This window comes from Dichomitus squalens (assembly GCF_000275845.1).
Source record: "Dichomitus squalens LYAD-421 SS1 unplaced genomic scaffold DICSQscaffold_2, whole genome shotgun sequence".
Classification (NCBI taxonomy): Eukaryota; Fungi; Basidiomycota; class Agaricomycetes; order Polyporales; family Polyporaceae; genus Dichomitus; species Dichomitus squalens.
The window spans coordinates 1,361,851-1,378,618 of NW_006766884.1; the positions used below are offsets into that span (position 1 = coordinate 1,361,851).

At 58.0% G+C, this 16,768-nt stretch overlaps 4 protein-coding genes across 4 annotated transcripts; all 4 read right to left on the reverse strand.

The window, feature by feature from the left end:
• Positions 1-1,292: 1,292 nt before the first annotated feature.
• On the reverse strand, positions 1,293-5,334 carry DICSQDRAFT_132247 (uncharacterized protein). Its single transcript, XM_007361300.1, has 10 exons — positions 4,918-5,334; positions 4,543-4,781; positions 3,957-4,492; positions 3,793-3,887; positions 3,536-3,685; positions 3,303-3,427; positions 2,871-3,097; positions 2,680-2,799; positions 1,904-2,624; positions 1,293-1,833 (listed from the first exon to the last, which is right to left on the reverse strand). Exons 1-10 carry the CDS (start codon positions 5,274-5,276, stop codon positions 1,652-1,654), a joined length of 2,754 nt encoding a protein of 917 aa, XP_007361362.1. The 5' UTR covers positions 5,277-5,334; the 3' UTR covers positions 1,293-1,651.
• Positions 5,335-6,763: 1,429 nt separating this feature from the next.
• Positions 6,764-10,547, reverse strand: DICSQDRAFT_78224 (uncharacterized protein). Its single transcript, XM_007361301.1, has 7 exons — positions 9,056-10,547; positions 8,830-8,954; positions 8,696-8,762; positions 8,513-8,614; positions 8,211-8,393; positions 8,117-8,149; positions 6,764-7,920 (listed from the first exon to the last, which is right to left on the reverse strand). Exons 1-7 carry the CDS (start codon positions 10,325-10,327, stop codon positions 7,678-7,680), a joined length of 2,025 nt encoding a protein of 674 aa, XP_007361363.1. The 5' UTR covers positions 10,328-10,547; the 3' UTR covers positions 6,764-7,677.
• Positions 10,548-10,675: 128 nt separating this feature from the next.
• Positions 10,676-15,158, reverse strand: DICSQDRAFT_177474 (uncharacterized protein). Its single transcript, XM_007361302.1, has 20 exons — positions 14,760-15,158; positions 14,663-14,707; positions 13,636-14,609; positions 13,345-13,572; positions 13,225-13,273; positions 13,043-13,176; positions 12,894-12,988; positions 12,804-12,845; positions 12,691-12,747; positions 12,540-12,636; positions 12,374-12,473; positions 12,283-12,319; positions 12,211-12,232; positions 12,138-12,151; positions 12,026-12,082; positions 11,686-11,968; positions 11,610-11,633; positions 11,481-11,556; positions 10,959-11,427; positions 10,676-10,901 (listed from the first exon to the last, which is right to left on the reverse strand). Exons 1-20 carry the CDS (start codon positions 15,124-15,126, stop codon positions 10,820-10,822), a joined length of 3,252 nt encoding a protein of 1,083 aa, XP_007361364.1. The 5' UTR covers positions 15,127-15,158; the 3' UTR covers positions 10,676-10,819.
• A 154-nt stretch (positions 15,159-15,312) lies between these two features.
• DICSQDRAFT_132253 (N-terminal nucleophile aminohydrolase) lies at positions 15,313-16,687 on the reverse strand. The gene is made up of 7 exons (XM_007361303.1): positions 16,505-16,687; positions 16,291-16,441; positions 16,173-16,241; positions 15,981-16,123; positions 15,898-15,927; positions 15,594-15,834; positions 15,313-15,540 (listed from the first exon to the last, which is right to left on the reverse strand). Exons 1-7 carry the CDS (start codon positions 16,676-16,678, stop codon positions 15,404-15,406), a joined length of 945 nt encoding a protein of 314 aa, XP_007361365.1. The 5' UTR covers positions 16,679-16,687; the 3' UTR covers positions 15,313-15,403.
• Between the last annotated feature and the right edge of the window lie 81 nt (positions 16,688-16,768).

The window sequence follows — 16,768 nt, forward strand, 5'->3', positions numbered from 1 at the left end:
CAGAGATTCCAGGACAACTCTCGGCCGGTCCAACCTCTGCCCCAGCCTCCGCATCGCATGACTCGACTGGATCCAAAGGGTTGTAGGTGGAGATGTTGGCGACCCAAGGCCCAAGGTTGTTCCCAGTAGACATCGCCGGCGTGGCGAGCGGCTCGGCTGAGGATACAGCATCAGGAGGATACTCAGAGGGGTCGGCAGAACAGGCGGCCAATGATGCTTGTGGGCGCAAGCACGTTCAGCGATAGAGATTCAGCCTTTGCCCAAAAGGGGGCATGCCACCCCCATCCTGTGCGGAGCGCGATGCCGCGGGGCCCTCGGAGCCCGGGCCTGCGTGCGCTGCCTTCTGCTACGGGGGTTGCTAACCACAGCCACGTCTCCTGCGGGCGGCGAGCGTGTCGGCCGCATGGAGGGGGGAGGATCCGTAGCGTCGATACCGGTCCTTGTATGCTGCTTAGCGACACTGTTCGTGACTGCTCCTCCGTTCTTCCGTACTGCGGCGCTCCTTCAGCGTCCAGCCAGGAAGGCACCCTGTCATGTATATTGAGAGCAAGCAGTAAGCGCGACTGCAACGGAAGCTGAGACCCTCCTTCGAACCTAATCGCCGCCGAGGGCCCCACATGTAGGGCTGTCTTCACTCAGTGGTAGCCGATCCCCCTGGGTCCCGCAGGCCATGGTGCAGTGTCCGTCGCAGCCCTCCATGTCGTCCGCTTCAGCTGTGCCCACCACCCTATCGGATACTTTTGGAACAAAGGGGCTCTGGGGTGTGAGGCACGGTCTCGCAAGATGCACTCAGCAGATTGCCACCGCTGTGTCACCGGAAAATAAGCTCTTGCCGCCGCTCCAACGCATCCATTCAAGCTTCGACCCGCTCGCCCGAGGTTGGAACAAGGCCCGGAATGCGGTCTCCTCAGCGGCCACCTGGGGTTGAAAAAAAAAATGCTGTGTTCCTCCGGAAGTACGGGCCACTGTTCAGTCGAGCAAGCGCGGCTGTGCGGTCCCCGCCGATGCTCGTGAGCCAAGCCAAGCCGCATATAGTAGGCGGCCCAAAGAGCTTCCGTTCGTGCGGGCAGGAAGTTGTGACGTTGTGACGATGGCGGAGAGAGTGCGTCTACCTTTCGGACAGGGTTTCCGACAGACCTTCCATCCGTCCGATCGTCCGACGAGTGGACGGCAGGAGACCGCCATGAGATCGGACTGGCGAGCGACGTCGCAGCGGTGAAAGTGCTGCAAAGAAACATTGACATTATGCGAATGTGACTGCCAAAACAGCAAGACGACAGCTATGAGCGATAGGACGTTGAGCAAAGAAGTAGACGCTCCGTAGAATACGTACGGCGGGTGGCGGATAATGTAAGTGGGGCGCGTGCGGGTGGAGGAGGTGACCGAAGAGCTACTAGTCATAAGCGGCGGCGACGGAAAACCGACAGCTGCAAGGGACAGATACCAAAGATAGCGGCCACAGAGACGTCCGAGAAAACAACAATGATGTCATACACTACCTGCTTTACGTCTACGACCGCCGCTCTCTGCCAGCTGCCCCCCGTGAGCTTCCCTGTCTTCTTATACATGCGATTCATCCTCCCCACTGCCTCTTGTCGCCTGCTCGTGAGGTATGTCGGCGACTGACGGTACGCAGTCCCGGACCGCCCACCTATAGACTGTGGTCCGGACCAGGGAAGTAACGCGCACCGTGCACAGCGTGCGCCGCGTCCTGCGAAGGAGGCTGGCCCGCCGCCATGCCCACACCGTCGCCCATCCGCTGCGGCTGCTGGAAGCCGGCCACCTGCGTGCCCAGCTGCGGCGTGAACCGCGAGAAGAAGTTCTCCCATTGACCTGCGCGTCCGACACGTCAGTCAGCACGCCTCATGGCTGCACGCAGAGCACGCAGAACGAGGGCACGTACCCCAATCGAACATCGCCCCGGGTATGCCCTCGAGGAAGCCCACGTCGGCCATTGCCTGCTGCTCGAGGACGTTCATGCTCTGCGATTGGTCGAGCACGTTCATCACCTGCACGTTCTCCGGCGCGGACATCGGGTTGTTCAGCGCCGGGTTCATGTTTGGAAAGCTGCCGCCGATCTGGGGAAAGTTGACCATCTGCGCTGATGACCCCCCTTGTTGCGTCACGTCTTGCTGCATCGGCTGCTGTTGCGATTGTTGGAGCGGCTGGCCGGCACCGCCGCTTGTACCTGCAGAGTCCACGATCATCCGAATGGGGATAGGGACGATCCCAGTAGGCGGCGGCGGCATCCAAGAAGTGGATGACCGGCGGTGGTGCAAGGGAGCGGGATGGGGTGAAGTGAGGGAAGCAGACGAGTCCGAAGCGTCATTGGCTTTGCTCAAGCGTGAAGCAGACGACACCGCGCTGGGCGCCTCACCTTCGTCACGTTTACCAGCCTCTCCCGCGACGATCGTCCCCTCGGGCAGCTTGTCCAGGTCCTTTTCGTTGAGCTCGCCTCGCACGACGAACACCCCGCCACCGGGTCGCGTCTCGTCCTTCTCGAAATCCAGCTTTGAATGCAACGGCTGGCCCTTGACGCCCCCGGTCGGGTTGAGCACGGGCGCGTCCGAGGTGGGCGGCGGAGCCTGTGTAGCCTCGTACAGAAGCGAGATGATCTCTGCGGTCTGCGGTGAATGTTAGCATAGTTCCAGGCACCGTCTGCAACGCGTGTCAACCGGCCTTTCGTCGAGCTGACATATGGTCAGGAGAGAGGGACGCCTCCCACTTGCGGACGCAGTCCCGGAGCTTCTTCAGCTTCATCTGCGCGTCGGGATCCCGCCTTCGCGCGTAGGTGTGGTACTGCAGCAACGGCGCACCGCACAAGTCAAGATCCTGCAGTCATCACACGCAGAAGGGCGCCAAAAACGCACCTGGACGAGCGCACACGACGTCGCGCAGTACGCGACCAGTAACCACACGTCGTACATGTCCTCGTGCGCGTCCAGCCAGTCGATCGCCTCGCCCGACATCTTCACCAGCGCCGTCCACTTCTCGACCGTAAGCGAGAACTTGAGGTGGGCCGGACACGCGTACGATATCCGCATGAACACGCGCCAGAAGATCATGTTCACGCACGTATAGAGCAAGAACAGCAGACCTAACCCCGCACGACAACGACAAGAAGTCAGCACTAGTGCTCCCGTCGTCCACAACAGCGCTCCCACAGCCCGAAGCCACGGGTCCCGACCCCTCGGCCGGCTCCCTCACTCCCGCGCGCAAACGGCAAGGCGCGGGAGGCCCGACGGCACAGGAGATCGGGCGGCTGGCGCCGAGCACAGAACGCTTTTCTAAGGGCAACTCACCGGCATTATTGGGTGTCTCTGGCCCGCGGAACTGCAGGTCCGCCGGGAGGTTGCTCTTCCACGTCTCAATGTCCCCCAGGAGCGCATGGAGCTCCTCGTCGTTGGTCTGAGTGAGCCCGGCAGGCCTGTGCCGGCCGAGAATGGTGATCGTCAGCCGTGATTTCTCGCTGGGGCGGCACCGGGGCCTGGGCCTGGGCCCGCGGCATGGGTGAACGAAGGGGCAAGGGGCTCACGTATAAATGGTCTTCTGCACGCGCCCGAGGATGACACTCAGCCGGACGAGCTCGTCCAAGTACAGGTCGTTTGGGTCGCCCGAAGACGGCAGACGCGCGTCGCAGTCTCGGATGTCAATCATGTACGGATGCCCAAAGGTCAGGCTTATCCTGAACGCGAGGTGAGTGTCAGCATTGTTTTGGCTGTGCGGCTGCGGCTGTGCTTCTGCGGGGTTGCAGGAAGGGGGAGGGGGCCGACACGGGGATCAAACACATACCACCTGTCACAAATGACACAGACACCCCACAGACGTCTGCGCATCTCAATGTTCTGTTTGACGGACTCGGCTCGATGCAAGCCCAAGTCTTGCGCCTGAAAGTACAGTGGACACAGATCGCTATGTAAGCAAAACCGCCCCCGACAGACTAATAAACAGCCCACCATACGGATCGCGCACCCGAGACGGACCCACAACGCCGACAGCGCGTGAGGTACGTACTGCGAGTGGCAGTCGCCCACCATCGAGAGGATGAGCAGGGACTGCATGTTCACGATCGACGCCGTGGACAGCACGTCTTCAGCCTTGACCAGGCTGTTGACGGTGTAGCGTATGGAATCGAACACCTTCTGCGGCACATCCCGCCGCGTAGCCGCAACGAGACAAATCGAGTACAGCAATATCGGAGCCGGGGGGTTGTTCGCGATGAACTCTTCCCGGGTGACGACAGGAAGCATCGGGGCAACATCGGCAAAGTACGAGTTAACCAGCCGCTCGATCACGTCTCGCTCTATGCGCAAGTCGATCGGCTTCGGCAACGCCAATTGCAGCTCGCCCTGTTCGGGCTCGTGCACGCGGATTATGCCGTCGCCATCCGCACTCAGGTCCCATGAGTGGTGGTAGCGCAAGTCGTATGCTTCGTAAGTCCGTGAAGAGACCAGCGGATGAGAATGCAGTAGGTGGAGAGTCGAGGTAGGGCCTGGAGCGCATCAGTACACAGCCGTAGAGCACCTGAAGGTAGCTACTCACCATACACCCTGATATCGCCGCTTCCACTAGCCTTCGAATGCTCCGCCTGAGGAGAAGACGTGCTCCGTTCTGCCGCATCTTTCTCCTTCTCTGCGACCGCGGCGGCGGCAGCAGCTTCCTCCTCCAACTTCTTCTTCTTGAACCGAGTCTCGGTGATGGGAAGGAAGAAAGTGCATTCGAAGGAGTACTGTTTACAGTGCTGGCATACCGGTGGATCAGCGTCCGGCAGGACGTCGCATCTATGAAGATTATACCCAAGTCAGCCAGTCCGAGGTCGGAGAGCGATGGGTGGGGTTGTTGAATGGACGGGGAGAAAGACACCCATGGGGTAAATAAAGCTGGCAGCGCTGGAACAACAGATATGAAGGTACAGACCTGATTTTCCTGGACCGGCAGCTGTCGCAGGCGCGCTGGGTCTTGGTGCGCTTCTTGCCATCGACAAGAGACGCGCCGGAGCCCGAGCCCACGCGTTGAATGTCAGTGCCGGAATCTGCACCCTCTTCGTCAGACATTCTGCTGCTTGCACCGTCATGCGCATACTTCCTTTTCCGTTTACCTGTTGCAGGCGAGGGCGCGACCGACGCGCTCTGGCTGCTCTCTGGGTGCGCGCCTGCTTGGGGCTGGTACATCATCATCCCTGCCGGGTACTGGGGGTAAGAGGGGTATGGGTGATGGCCGTACGACGGGTGGTGGACGGGACCGGCATATTGGTACTGAGCAGGATGTGTTGACATGGTCGGAGTAACATTAGCACTTTGGCCACCAGCCGGAGAGGCGGTAGAGGCTCCGGTCTGGTGGAAGGGGGAGGGAGAGGACGGGTAGGGGCTGCCGTTCATGGGGTACGGAGGGTTCATGGCAGCAGCGGAAAAGGGGGGAGCGGGGGCGGTGGGCGGAGGAGGATGGCCGGAATAAGGCTGGAGGGGGGCGGCGAAGCGAGCGGAGGACTGCAGAGGCTGATCGCGTATGTTTGAGATGCGCGAACCTTTAGGGAAGGGGGGGACGTAAGAGGAAGGGGGTGAGCGTTTGGGGAGGGGATCTGATTAGAAACAAGGGTGACATACTGCGGGAGTCGGACGCCGGGGGAGGCGAGTGGGAAGCAGGCGAGGGGAGCGAAGGGGCAGGGCGAGGGCCGTGTTGGGAGGCGGACGACGGCGGGGGCTTGGGCTTTCGCTGCTTCCGGGACGAAGAGTCGCCCTTCGGCGCGGACGGGGCCTTGCGCGAGGACGAGGGGGCAACTGAGGCCGCCGAAGACGGGACGGGCACCGCTCGGGAACCGTTGGCATCCATTCTTGTGTGTTCGCCAGGCTGTCTGTGACTGATTAATATTACTCAACAAACATGCACACCTGGCTTACGAACCGACTGCTTATGTTCGCTGCATGCGCTTCCAGACGCCGACTCTCGGAGACGCGTGTGCGTTGGCGTTTGCGCGCGGCGGGACTCACGCGACGACGACGGCGGGGCGCACGGCGGGCACGCGGGGCTTCCTGGGCTCGCAGACGGTCACAGCGGGAGAGACAGAGGGAGGCTCGACGCGCATTCGCCCGCGACGCCCTGCCCGTAACAAACAATGCCGGGCCCTGCCGCTTTCGCACTCCGCCGCTCTCACCAACCCAGCGCTGGGGCCTGTCACACAAACTGGGCTGCCCATCAGCGCCTCAGCCCTCGCCAGATCGGTCCGGGAGATGTCATCACTCGTCCATACTTGGCGTATTCACTGCACATGTCCACCCCTCGCGCTGATGCCCTCCTGCCCCCCTTTCTGCGCTTCGTGCTCCCTCTTGCTTCTTGCTGCCCCCAGGAAGTGTCACGCATACGCCGTGGAAATCTATCCGGGCACTCCGGAGGGCGAGAGGAGGCCCGGAGGTGAGTGTGGGACAGCGAAGGAAGGGACACCGTCAATGAGTGAATGGCAGCGAGGACGCCCGGTGCGATCAGTGGTTGCGTCACTCCGCGTGGACGTCGCCCGTCCCGCTCTTCCGTCCTTGTGCCTCGATCTTCCGCGCCCCTTCTGGTAACGCGCTTGGCTGCCTCCTTCAGGCTCCGTCGCCCACTCGATACCAGCCGCCGACGGCCTATTGCTCTATCAGCCAGCCACATACATATCTTCATCTTCCTTCTCTTGTCCCCTGATTCACGCACGTCCCCAAACGCACCCCAATCTTCCCACTCACCCGGCCATCGCACATAACGAACGGCGCGTCCTCCCGCTTGCAGCATGACGACATCCACCGAACAGGCGAACCTTGTCCTATCTACGTACCTTCTTCCGACCATTTTACATACTCGGTACCTCAGCATGCCCCTGTTCTTCCGCGGCCCTCTCCCCCTTGCTTCCAGCTTCCACGAAGTCCGAATGCGCATCGCGGGGGGCCTGTCCCCGCCGTCCTCGGTGTCAGCAACGGTACCCCAGATCTCCTCCTTGCGCTCACACCCTCGTTCTGCGATCGTGAGAGTCCTGTGATCGTGCCTGGGCATAAATTGATATCCCTTCACACTCTTAAGTCCTCGTCGTCCCGTCGTGCCAGGCGCATTCCTGCATACAGTCAACATCGTTAGAAACCATAGCTGTCTTGACCGGTAATCGCACCTACAAATACCATTATTACGGGGACATATCATGACTGTACATTTCCTCGACCTTGCTCTCCCCTCTAACATGTCTTCTTTGCGTTTCCTAATTCGACACATGTTCTTTCGCCTTGTGCCCTGGCTATCGCCCACCGGGCGCACAAGTCAAATAGTGCTCCCGGACCTTATGTCCGAAAATCCCCTCAGTCCATGCTGTTGTTCGATTCCGAATTCGACGCTACACATGTACCCATCAGCCCACCGGCTCCCGAGAAGCAGATTATGTACTCCCTGGCTCGCGCCCCAATTCGCATCGCCACATCACCAACCGTATAATTTATGCACTAGAATTCAACTCGAACCTGGATGGCCCCAACTCGGTACTTGTCCGACATGCGACAGAATACAACGCACGCGCAAACGCGCCCAGGATGCCCGCAACCAGCGTACGTAGGCGTAGACCCCGAAACCCAACTATGTATCATCGGCCTCCGCAGAGCAGCAAATATAATCACAGTCCAGCCCGACGCCGCGTCTCCGCTCGCCGCCATCAGCATATGCATCTCACTCGCCCTTGCCTCTCCCAGGCCCGTGCTCGACGTCCCCCGGCCAGCCGTCGTGCTCGTGCAACAGGCCGGGGTTCACTTCGCGCTTGTCCTCGGTCGCGACGGCGCGCGCGTCGAGCCACGAGTACCCCGTCGGCCGACAGAGCATGTACACCAAGTTCTTGCGCCAGCTCCCGTGGGAGAACGGATTCGGGGGTGCCGGCCCTTCTGGCAGGAGCGTCTTGTGGGCTTGGTTGCGGATCTACACGGGCGCGCGTGCGTAAAGAGGGCGAAGTTTTCAGGAAGGTCAGCGGGTGTCTTGGAACGGGAGATGAAACGAGCCCCGGCCCGCGCCACGCTCGCGCAGGGATTGATGGAGAAGGAAGTGATAGCGACAGACGTCGGTGTCAGTGGGTGGCGCGAGCGTGGGTAAATCGGTCGTCGGACACAGCACGTACCTGCTCGATCGTCGTGACGTTCAGCAGCAGCAGCTACACGATCGGACGCGAGTCAGCGCTCACAGGGCCTTGATGTCACCACATGTACACTTACCCGGAGGTGGTATGAGAGCAGCGCCATGACAGGCCAGATGACCAGTATCGCCAAGCTGAACGCTATTGCACTACCGATGCCCTGGGACGTGGCGATCGCATGTCGGAAGCCGAGGTGGAACTTATGCGCGACCAGATACAAGTGCAGAGCAGTCGTAGTGATCACGAGAACCAAAGTCATCACCTGCAAAAGTGGAGTGCCCGTGAGATTGTTGCTCCAAACGACAAAAGGCGAGGCGAAGAAGACACCGCATCGTGCCTGGCACGAAAACACCATTACGAGAGCGCCACGGTCAAACTTACTCCCGAAAACAGAAACGTGAAGAAGACGGTATAGTTCCGCCTCCCAACACAGTTGTTCACCCATTGACAATGATGATCGCATCCGTCCACACAGTTGTCGCACTAGGTATGTTCATGGAACCCAACGAAGGACGATACATCAGCCTCAGATGCGAGCTTCCACCAGGCAAGTATAGTGCGCACCATCTTACAGTGACTTGAGCGTGGCGGGCGATAAGTCATGCACGTGGGACAATACTTCGTCCGGACACTGTTGAAACCCACAAGTATGTTACCATGTTGTAAAGCCAGACAGACATAGCACACGACAAACTCACATCCCTGCCCGCACCTTGAGATCGCGCGGGAGTGGCTGGCGAAGGCTACCGTCCGAGGACGACGATGCCGGATACGGTGGTTCTGGATCCAGATTCCTCGGGAGGATTCCAGGATCTCGGAATGCCTACAAGCGAACATCCAGCACAGGATGAGTTACCGGCGGATAGACCATGCGTGGAGCACAGCCACAGCAAGGCCGACTGTTCGTCAAAAAGGCACACTCACCGTCGCGAACATGCTCGAGATGGTCAGCAAGCACATGTACGCACCCACCGCCGCGACCGCAGGACTCTCGTTATTCCACCACCACACGCACGTTGTCCCAAAGTACACGCCCGCGATGGTGAGGACCAGCGTCAGCGCCCCGATGAACGCCCACGGCGAGTCTCCTCCCGTCAGAATCCGGCCACCGAGAAGGAACCGATTCCTCGAAGGGTGGAGTTGATACCTCCGCATGGGTTTCCCCGTCTTCTCATCCAAAATCGGCGTCTCGCACAGTGGTGGGTCCATGTGTGGAGGAGAGGGGATAAACGAAGCGTGGTTGATCGACGTAGTGGATCCCTGCAGAGGAGACAGGCTGTGTTTTCGATGTCCGGGCGAGGTGGGGGAGCCCTCGACGCCAGCTCCGTTCGCGCCCAACTCGAATGTTATGGGCGAGACCTGAGTAGACCCTGTCTGGAAGTGATTGAACGCGCTGCTTGGACCAGGGTTGTTGTTAGGCGTCGTCGGTGACCGGTCGAAGCTGAACGGTCGCTTGAACAACTTCTCGAAGCTGCCACGCATGCGAGCTCCCGCGCTGAGGTTGGAGTCGCTGCGGCCGTACGGATTCGTTTGAGTGACGATGGTCGGGCGAGTCGCTCCGTTCGGTTTGGGGGCACCACTGATCGGAAGAAGGGGCTCACGACTGAATTTGTTGGACGAGAGGGACGGTGCTATTGTCGGAGCTTTTGCATCTTCTATCGAATGGTCGGCGCTGCCCGACCCTTCCGAGGTCCTGTCGCGATGTTGAGAGCCTCCAAGCTGAGATAGACGCACCGCGTCGACGGTCGAGCCGCCTATGGACGCTAACGAGCCCACCGTGGAGGGACGAGGGAGAGGTGGTGTGACTGACAGAGGGACATGGTTTGGGCGCGAGGGGTGGAAGAAGGAAGCTGATGGCAATATGCCGCCGACGTGCGTGGTACCGTGCGTGGTCCCTGTGGTCGGACGCGGCTGAATTATTGGCATTGAGGCAGAGGGTACGAAGGGCAACTCGCTCGCGACATGGCTCATGTTGGTCTGCGCACGAGGCCGCGATGAGACAACGGAGCCTGTGCGGTCGTGGGCCGTCCATCTTGTTGGCGAAGTAGCTGTAGGTGAGTTGCCCGACGGTGTCGCAGACGCGGATACGCCGGTGTTGATGCCAGGAAGTCGCGGCGCATTGTTGGAAGGAGAGAACGGAAGCTGAGCAACAGTCCTGTGCGATGTTGGCGACGATAACGAATGTGATGTTGCCATAGCTAGGCAGAATCAAGGAGAATATACAGGATTATAAGAACGAGACGGTAGTACTGGGGTGACCGAGGGTGTCTATTGGCTAGGACTCGACGAGAGGGATGTTGCTGGGCACCTACGTGCAGCGAAGGATAAAAGGTGTGGCCTGCAGTCCAGCCGTGGATATATTAGAGCAAAAAGGCGTAGAGGACACTGAGGACCGAGCTCTCCCGCAGAGGGAACGAGAGGAAGTACACAACCCTGCACAGGCGAAGCCACCGTCGGCTTCCCTCAATCGGGCATCACTCCGGCTCGCTCCGGTTCATCTCCAGTTCGTCTTGGTTCGCTCCCCGCGGCCGTCCCATCTATCGCCTTCAATGCATTATGTCGTAACGGTAAATGCCCGCTACATGCTTATACCACGACGGACATGCGCAATCGACACACGCAAGCTGGCCGCGAATATACATGCACAGTCCACATTATGAAATACATTCGAAAACATCGACAGTCCAATCAGCTACCTAACCAGAGCAACCGCTTCACACCGTACTCCATCTTCGCGTACACGCTCGTCATCCTTTGCGCCTCAGCCAGGCTACATTCGCGACAACCGTAAGCGTACATCCACATGCACAGCAACCATATCACACACCTCACAACGTCGCCTTCCGAAATGAAGTCTCGATGTTCGTTCCCTATGTCATGGCACGCCTGTCGGATGGCCTCCACGATCATGTCCACCGCTTCCTTGCAATTCTTTGCATTGGATAGCTCATCCTGAGATTGAATGAAGCTTCCGTTTTCCCTCCGCGAACGTGCGGGGTCTACGGGCAACGCCTTGAAAGCAGCGAAGATCGTCTCCTGTCCCGCGACGGGAGCAGCCGCGTCCGATAAAATCCGAGAGAGTGGCAGCGTGCTCTTGCGCGGTGCTGTTAAGGACAGCCTGGGTGAGGTTGCTGTGGTCGGAGAGGTGGGGGGTGTCGAAAGGTCAAGGCTGTTGCGAATAGAATAACTGGTTACACGAGTGTCCTGGGCTTGTGTATTATGCCAGGACACAACGAAGCCTGCGTTCTGTAGCGGGTCTCGACTGGCCTCCTCCAACGGCGATAGGATGTAAGCGCCTAGGAGGGTTATGGGTATGAGCAGGTCGGTACGCGTGCATAACCTTACTAACCTTTGGTGATTCCTGCAATATCCCCAAGAGGGACACGGGTATACATTTTGACTTTCTCAAGGGTATAGTCATAACTCTGCGGTGCGCACTTCAGCGTCCATATCCGGCTCGGTGATGAACGTCGCTCACAATAATATATAGAGCCTTCGCACTCTGTAGTGGCGGATTAACAGAACGCCCGTGGGGTAGGACTATAGAGACTCACCAGAAGCATTACTTTCTCCTCAAACTTGTCTCCCACCTTCGTGTTTAACTCTTCCGGAGCGAACAATGTCCATCCGGAAAGGAGCCGCTCCCCTTCTGGCAGCACGCGAGAGACGCATGTTGCGATGGCATCCGCGCGGATCTTCGTGATGCGAATAAGGTCCCGGGGATCCGTCGACTGGAGCTTCAGAAGGAACTCCGCAAAAACGGAGGTAGTCCGATTTCCCAACATAAAGTCGATGACGGCTTGGCTGAACCAGTCCGCAAAAGTTGACGTGTACATCCTGCGAGGAGGTCAGCCACCAGGGTACGGCGTGCGGCCTGCGCGATACAATACGAACCGCGATAGTGAGTTGACCCCATCATTGAGGAGTCCAGCGAGGTCGCGCTTTCCTGTCCTGCATGCAACGTGAGTGGCGCCGCAGTTAAAGTGACAACGAAACGCACGACTACCTTGTGAAATCACCCTGGTGGCAGTTCTCAAAGTGAGCAGCACAGCAGGTGGGAGAAGAGCACCAATCCTAACCTTGAGCGCCGACGTGCCAGCGCTGTGACTCTGTAAGTTGACGTGAACACGCGTTGATGCAGATCCACGCACTATGCACGACTGATGGCATCGCCGTTGTTCGCCCAAACTAGAAATTGAATCTGTCAGAAGGGATGAGATTCAATAGCCACAGGAAACGCACCATCGTTGAATACGGTGTCCATCTCGGTTCGCCGTTCTTCCTGGTTCAGCAGCGCAACAGCACCAAGCTGCCTGTTTAGCACATGGCGTGCGAAGGCCGACTGTCGGCAGGGTGGGGCTGATCAGCGGCATGCGCACGGCGTTGGTTTGGACAGGGTCTAACACACCTCAACGACGTTGGTGCGGTCCAGCGAGTCTATACAGTTCACTCGGAATACACCCTTCTGTTGGGACATGATGTGATTGTTCGATATCCAAAAGTAGCTGGAGCGTCCGTGAGTACGCCTACGTTCATCATGTATACGATCATTCACATACCCTTGACTCTCGAAGACGCGCTCCACGGTTTCGATGAGGTTTGAGATTTTCTCGTACCTTCGTGCGGTCTGGTTAGGAGAGTTGGTATGAGCAAGAGTCATGGGAGCACTCACTTCATGCCTTTCGTCTCCGCATGGAAATCGTAAGCGTAGTACCTATTCCAGTGTCAACGCAATGCAAAGCATAGCGATGTAGTAGCGCACCTTATATCATCCGTGTCAAGCTCCTTCACATAGTCCCCGTAGGCGTTTGTCACTTGCGCTTCCTTGCCATGCTGTTCCGCGAGGTTGATGATGGTCTAAGCCATTCCATGAATATGATAACTCTACAGAACTGTCCTTGAGCGACGTACCAAAGGTCCGTAGTCCGTAACCACCTTATTCAAATGCTGCTGGATGGCATGCAAGTTCTGATCATGGGTCCGCTCAGGGCTTAGTTGCGGAGCAGGCTTCAAAGCCATGCCCTGTTGATTCCAATACAAAGGAACTGGGAGGCCTCATGAGCTAACACACCAGGGCTGCAGCAGACACTTACTCGAGCCTCGGACTTGAACGTGACTGAATACATTCGAGATGCCTTCACGCTGAGACATCAACCGTTATCAGTAAGGACAATGATCAGGAGACTAGCAGATTAGAACAAGTCGAATGATACCTCAACACGCATCACGGTCTCCGTTTCAACGAAGTTAGCTACATTGGCGTCGTCGTCGATGCCTCGACGTTGGTATCGAAGTCCAGCCCGGTCCCTCGAACGTCGTGAGATGACGTTATACTCAACGACAACGCTGTCGCCTTCTTCGGATGCGACAGGCTCTCGCAGGATACGGAAGGTCGACACCTGGAAGAACCCCTGCATGATGGGTAAGACGAATGGGTGTAGCTGTCGCGCACAAATGTCATTACTCTGGCCGTTTCAACGGACTGAAACCACGTGAATTCTCACCCCTGCGTCGATCAGAGGCTTCGAAAGCCATTCGTTCCACCAGAATCGACGGTCGACTCTACGCCACAGGGGCAAAGCAGCAGCTGGTTCCACGAGCACGTCCACCTTGTCGTCGGTAGGACTTTGACGCCTTGTCTCCTCCAAGATGTGGAGGGTCTGTTTCAACACGTCCTGGGCTTGCGCTCTTGCTAGCAGTTCATGCTTGTGTTGCAGCGATCGTGTTATGTCTGTCCACAAGAGATGGTGAGTTACATCGCGCATGCAGGCCAAAAGATTATCACCGAACGTATACGCGAAGTACATGCCACCTCGCGTATATTCGCGGACACATTCACGAACAATCTTGTCTTCGAGCTCTGAGTGCTTCTCCGCGGTTGTCTGAGGGGGCGGAGCAGCTGATGAGACAATCGACTCAATGACCTCCTCGGGGTCCTTCGTCTCGTCCCGGACGAGGGTCTCAAGCTCGTCAGGGTCCAGCCCAGCACCATCGGGCTGTTCAACCAGGGCGTGATCAATTGTGAAAGCTTGCCTCGAATTTCGCTTTGATATTCTGGTCCAGAAGGACAAACGCTCAGCGAGCGTCTTGACGACAGTGTCCGTATTCGTGATCGACTGTATAGACGAAGGAGTTGATGCTGTGGAGGAAGAGGGGGAAGGCGGGCTCCTGTCCTCGGGGAGATCAAACCCTTGACCAGGCCGCGGCGATACAACCTTCACCTCATGCTGATCGGCGAATTTGACGTGGAGTGATCTCTTTCCCTCAGCGTCCGCATCCTCCGTACCAGCCGCAGCGACATCTTCTCCCGGTTCAGCCGCAGCTTCCTTTCTTGCGAGCGCTGTCGGCAGCAAAGATGTTCGGCGGTCGTTCTGGTTGCGAGACGCAAGAGCAAGGAGAACGGTACGCGCGCGGTCTTCCACCAGCGGTATTGCAGTAACTCCCTTCACACTGTAGACAGTGTGTCGCGGGTCAAGGACTAGAAAAAATGTGAGTTCAACGACAGTTTCAACAAGAGGATGCAGTACTTACAGGGACCGACCACATTCCTCGAAGAAATAACCAGGAGGTAAGATGCTGCGAGTATATTTCAACAAGACGCGCGTTGAATCTAACAGGGTCTAGTTACCTGAGTATAGCTCCAAAAATCCAATGATGCCATATACCACTGCGCTCTCTTCCCAAGCAGCCTCTACAGTCCCCCCAATGACTGTCTCGACCTTCCCCCCTTTTCCCCACCCGACCTTTACTTCCTCCTCAGCTAAGTCCTGCGACTGCCCCGATTGGCGAGGGCGCAGCAGCAAACCTTCCTCTGTGGCGACCACAGATATATACTCGTACGGACATGGATGAGGTACGGGGGGTAGGGTATCCTTGGGCCGCAAGCCTGTGTGATGCACTGGAGGATTTGTCGTCGCTGGGCTGGCTCCTACTGCTGGGACTACACTGGAGGCGAGAGGATTGGCCCTGAACGTCTTGGAGAAGAGGCGCTTCATGATCGCCGACCCAGCAGCGGAGGAGCAGAGGGCATATGTACGAGCAACAGCAGACGAGGAGAGCAACCTGGAGCAGGAGTGGAACCTGTCTCAACCTACAGAAGCTCAGAATAATGTCAGATCGCCACGAGATCTTGCGACCGAGGAACAACACCCGGTCCGGCCATTTGGTCCGGAACTGATGATGGCGCTTCTATGGTGCACACGAACATGTTCGGATTCATTCGGGTCCAGAAGGGCTAGTGCAACAGAACTACAGTACATGCTAACAAACAATTCACGCCTGCCCTTCGCTTTGTGGTGCATCGGAAGAGGTGCGTCCGGCCACACGCAGATCATATCCATAACCGGTACCCGGAGCGCCCGGAACGTCTCCTGGGCCCTCGTAGTGCAGCTTCGACACATCGTAGTTGCCTATGGATAGCGAATCAGTCGAATGCGACTCTGGTGACAATTCAGAGACATACCGATGAATTGCCAGCCGTCCTGCTTCACGTGGTACAGGTTGACGGTGTTGCCAGAGAACGCATCTCGGTGGCCAGCAGCGTAAATGCTTCGCCGGCCGAGCTCTTGAGCCTCCGCGTCGGTCAAATCCCACCGATAGCCCTGATCGAGTACACCGTACGCAAACGTACTACCGGATCCGACAGAGAAGAGGTCGCCCTTTAGGCGTGATCCGTCGGAGTCGACGTAAAAGATAGCAGGACCCTGCAAGCGACAGTTAGCTCTGATCGCTCCGCTGCAATCTCGATTCATCTCGGGGATTCGCACCGTCTTGTCCCAACCGCAGATCATTGTACCCTGCACGGAGTTAGTCTATCTGCCCGGCACACTACAAACGAGAGGCCACGTACCATACTGAGGCCCATTCCCTTGTAGCTGTACACTAGGTTGCTGAGGTACTTGCTCGCGGCCGCAACAGAAATACGCTCGCGGTTGCGGAGTTCGTGCAGCCGGCACTGGATACCAAGATATGTTTCCCAGTATTGACAGTCGGCTGCAGCAAAATGAATGGAGGTAAGGATGGGAGTGACCTCGAGACATACCTGCGCCACCGGCCATCGTTCCAAGCAGGTATGGATTGATCTCGATAACCTTCTTCACGGTGCCGGAAGCTGAGAATGGTGAAAAATCGAACGGCATACAGCATGAGGTCCGACCCACCAACGTAGCTTCCCGCGGTTGCCCTCGAATCGACCGCGACTATGACACCACCCTGGAACCGGAACGCAAGCGTAGTCGTACCGTGCTTGATCTTGATGCGGCACGAAGGGTCAGCATGGTCATCTGTGTGCATGCGAAGGAAGGATGTGGGCTTTCATGTGGGGCAGACGAGTCAGATGCCAGAAGTTGAGCAAGGTACTATGAGAGTGCATACGTCTGGGACGGACGGGAGCTTGAACATAGGCACACCGGACGCTAAGTTACCAAAGCCGCTCGCGGAGCCCCACATCACGTCGGAGACATCTCCGTCCTCGCCAAACAGTTCCTTGGCCTTCCGGATGTCGGCCTCTGGGGACGTTGAAGAATAACGGGTGAGGAAGGAGTTCATGGTAGTCGGATGCGTACGCGTATGCGGCCCAGGCGCTCAGGGCGACGTACACCTTTCGCCTCCATCACGTGGAGGCAAGACGCGACGCGC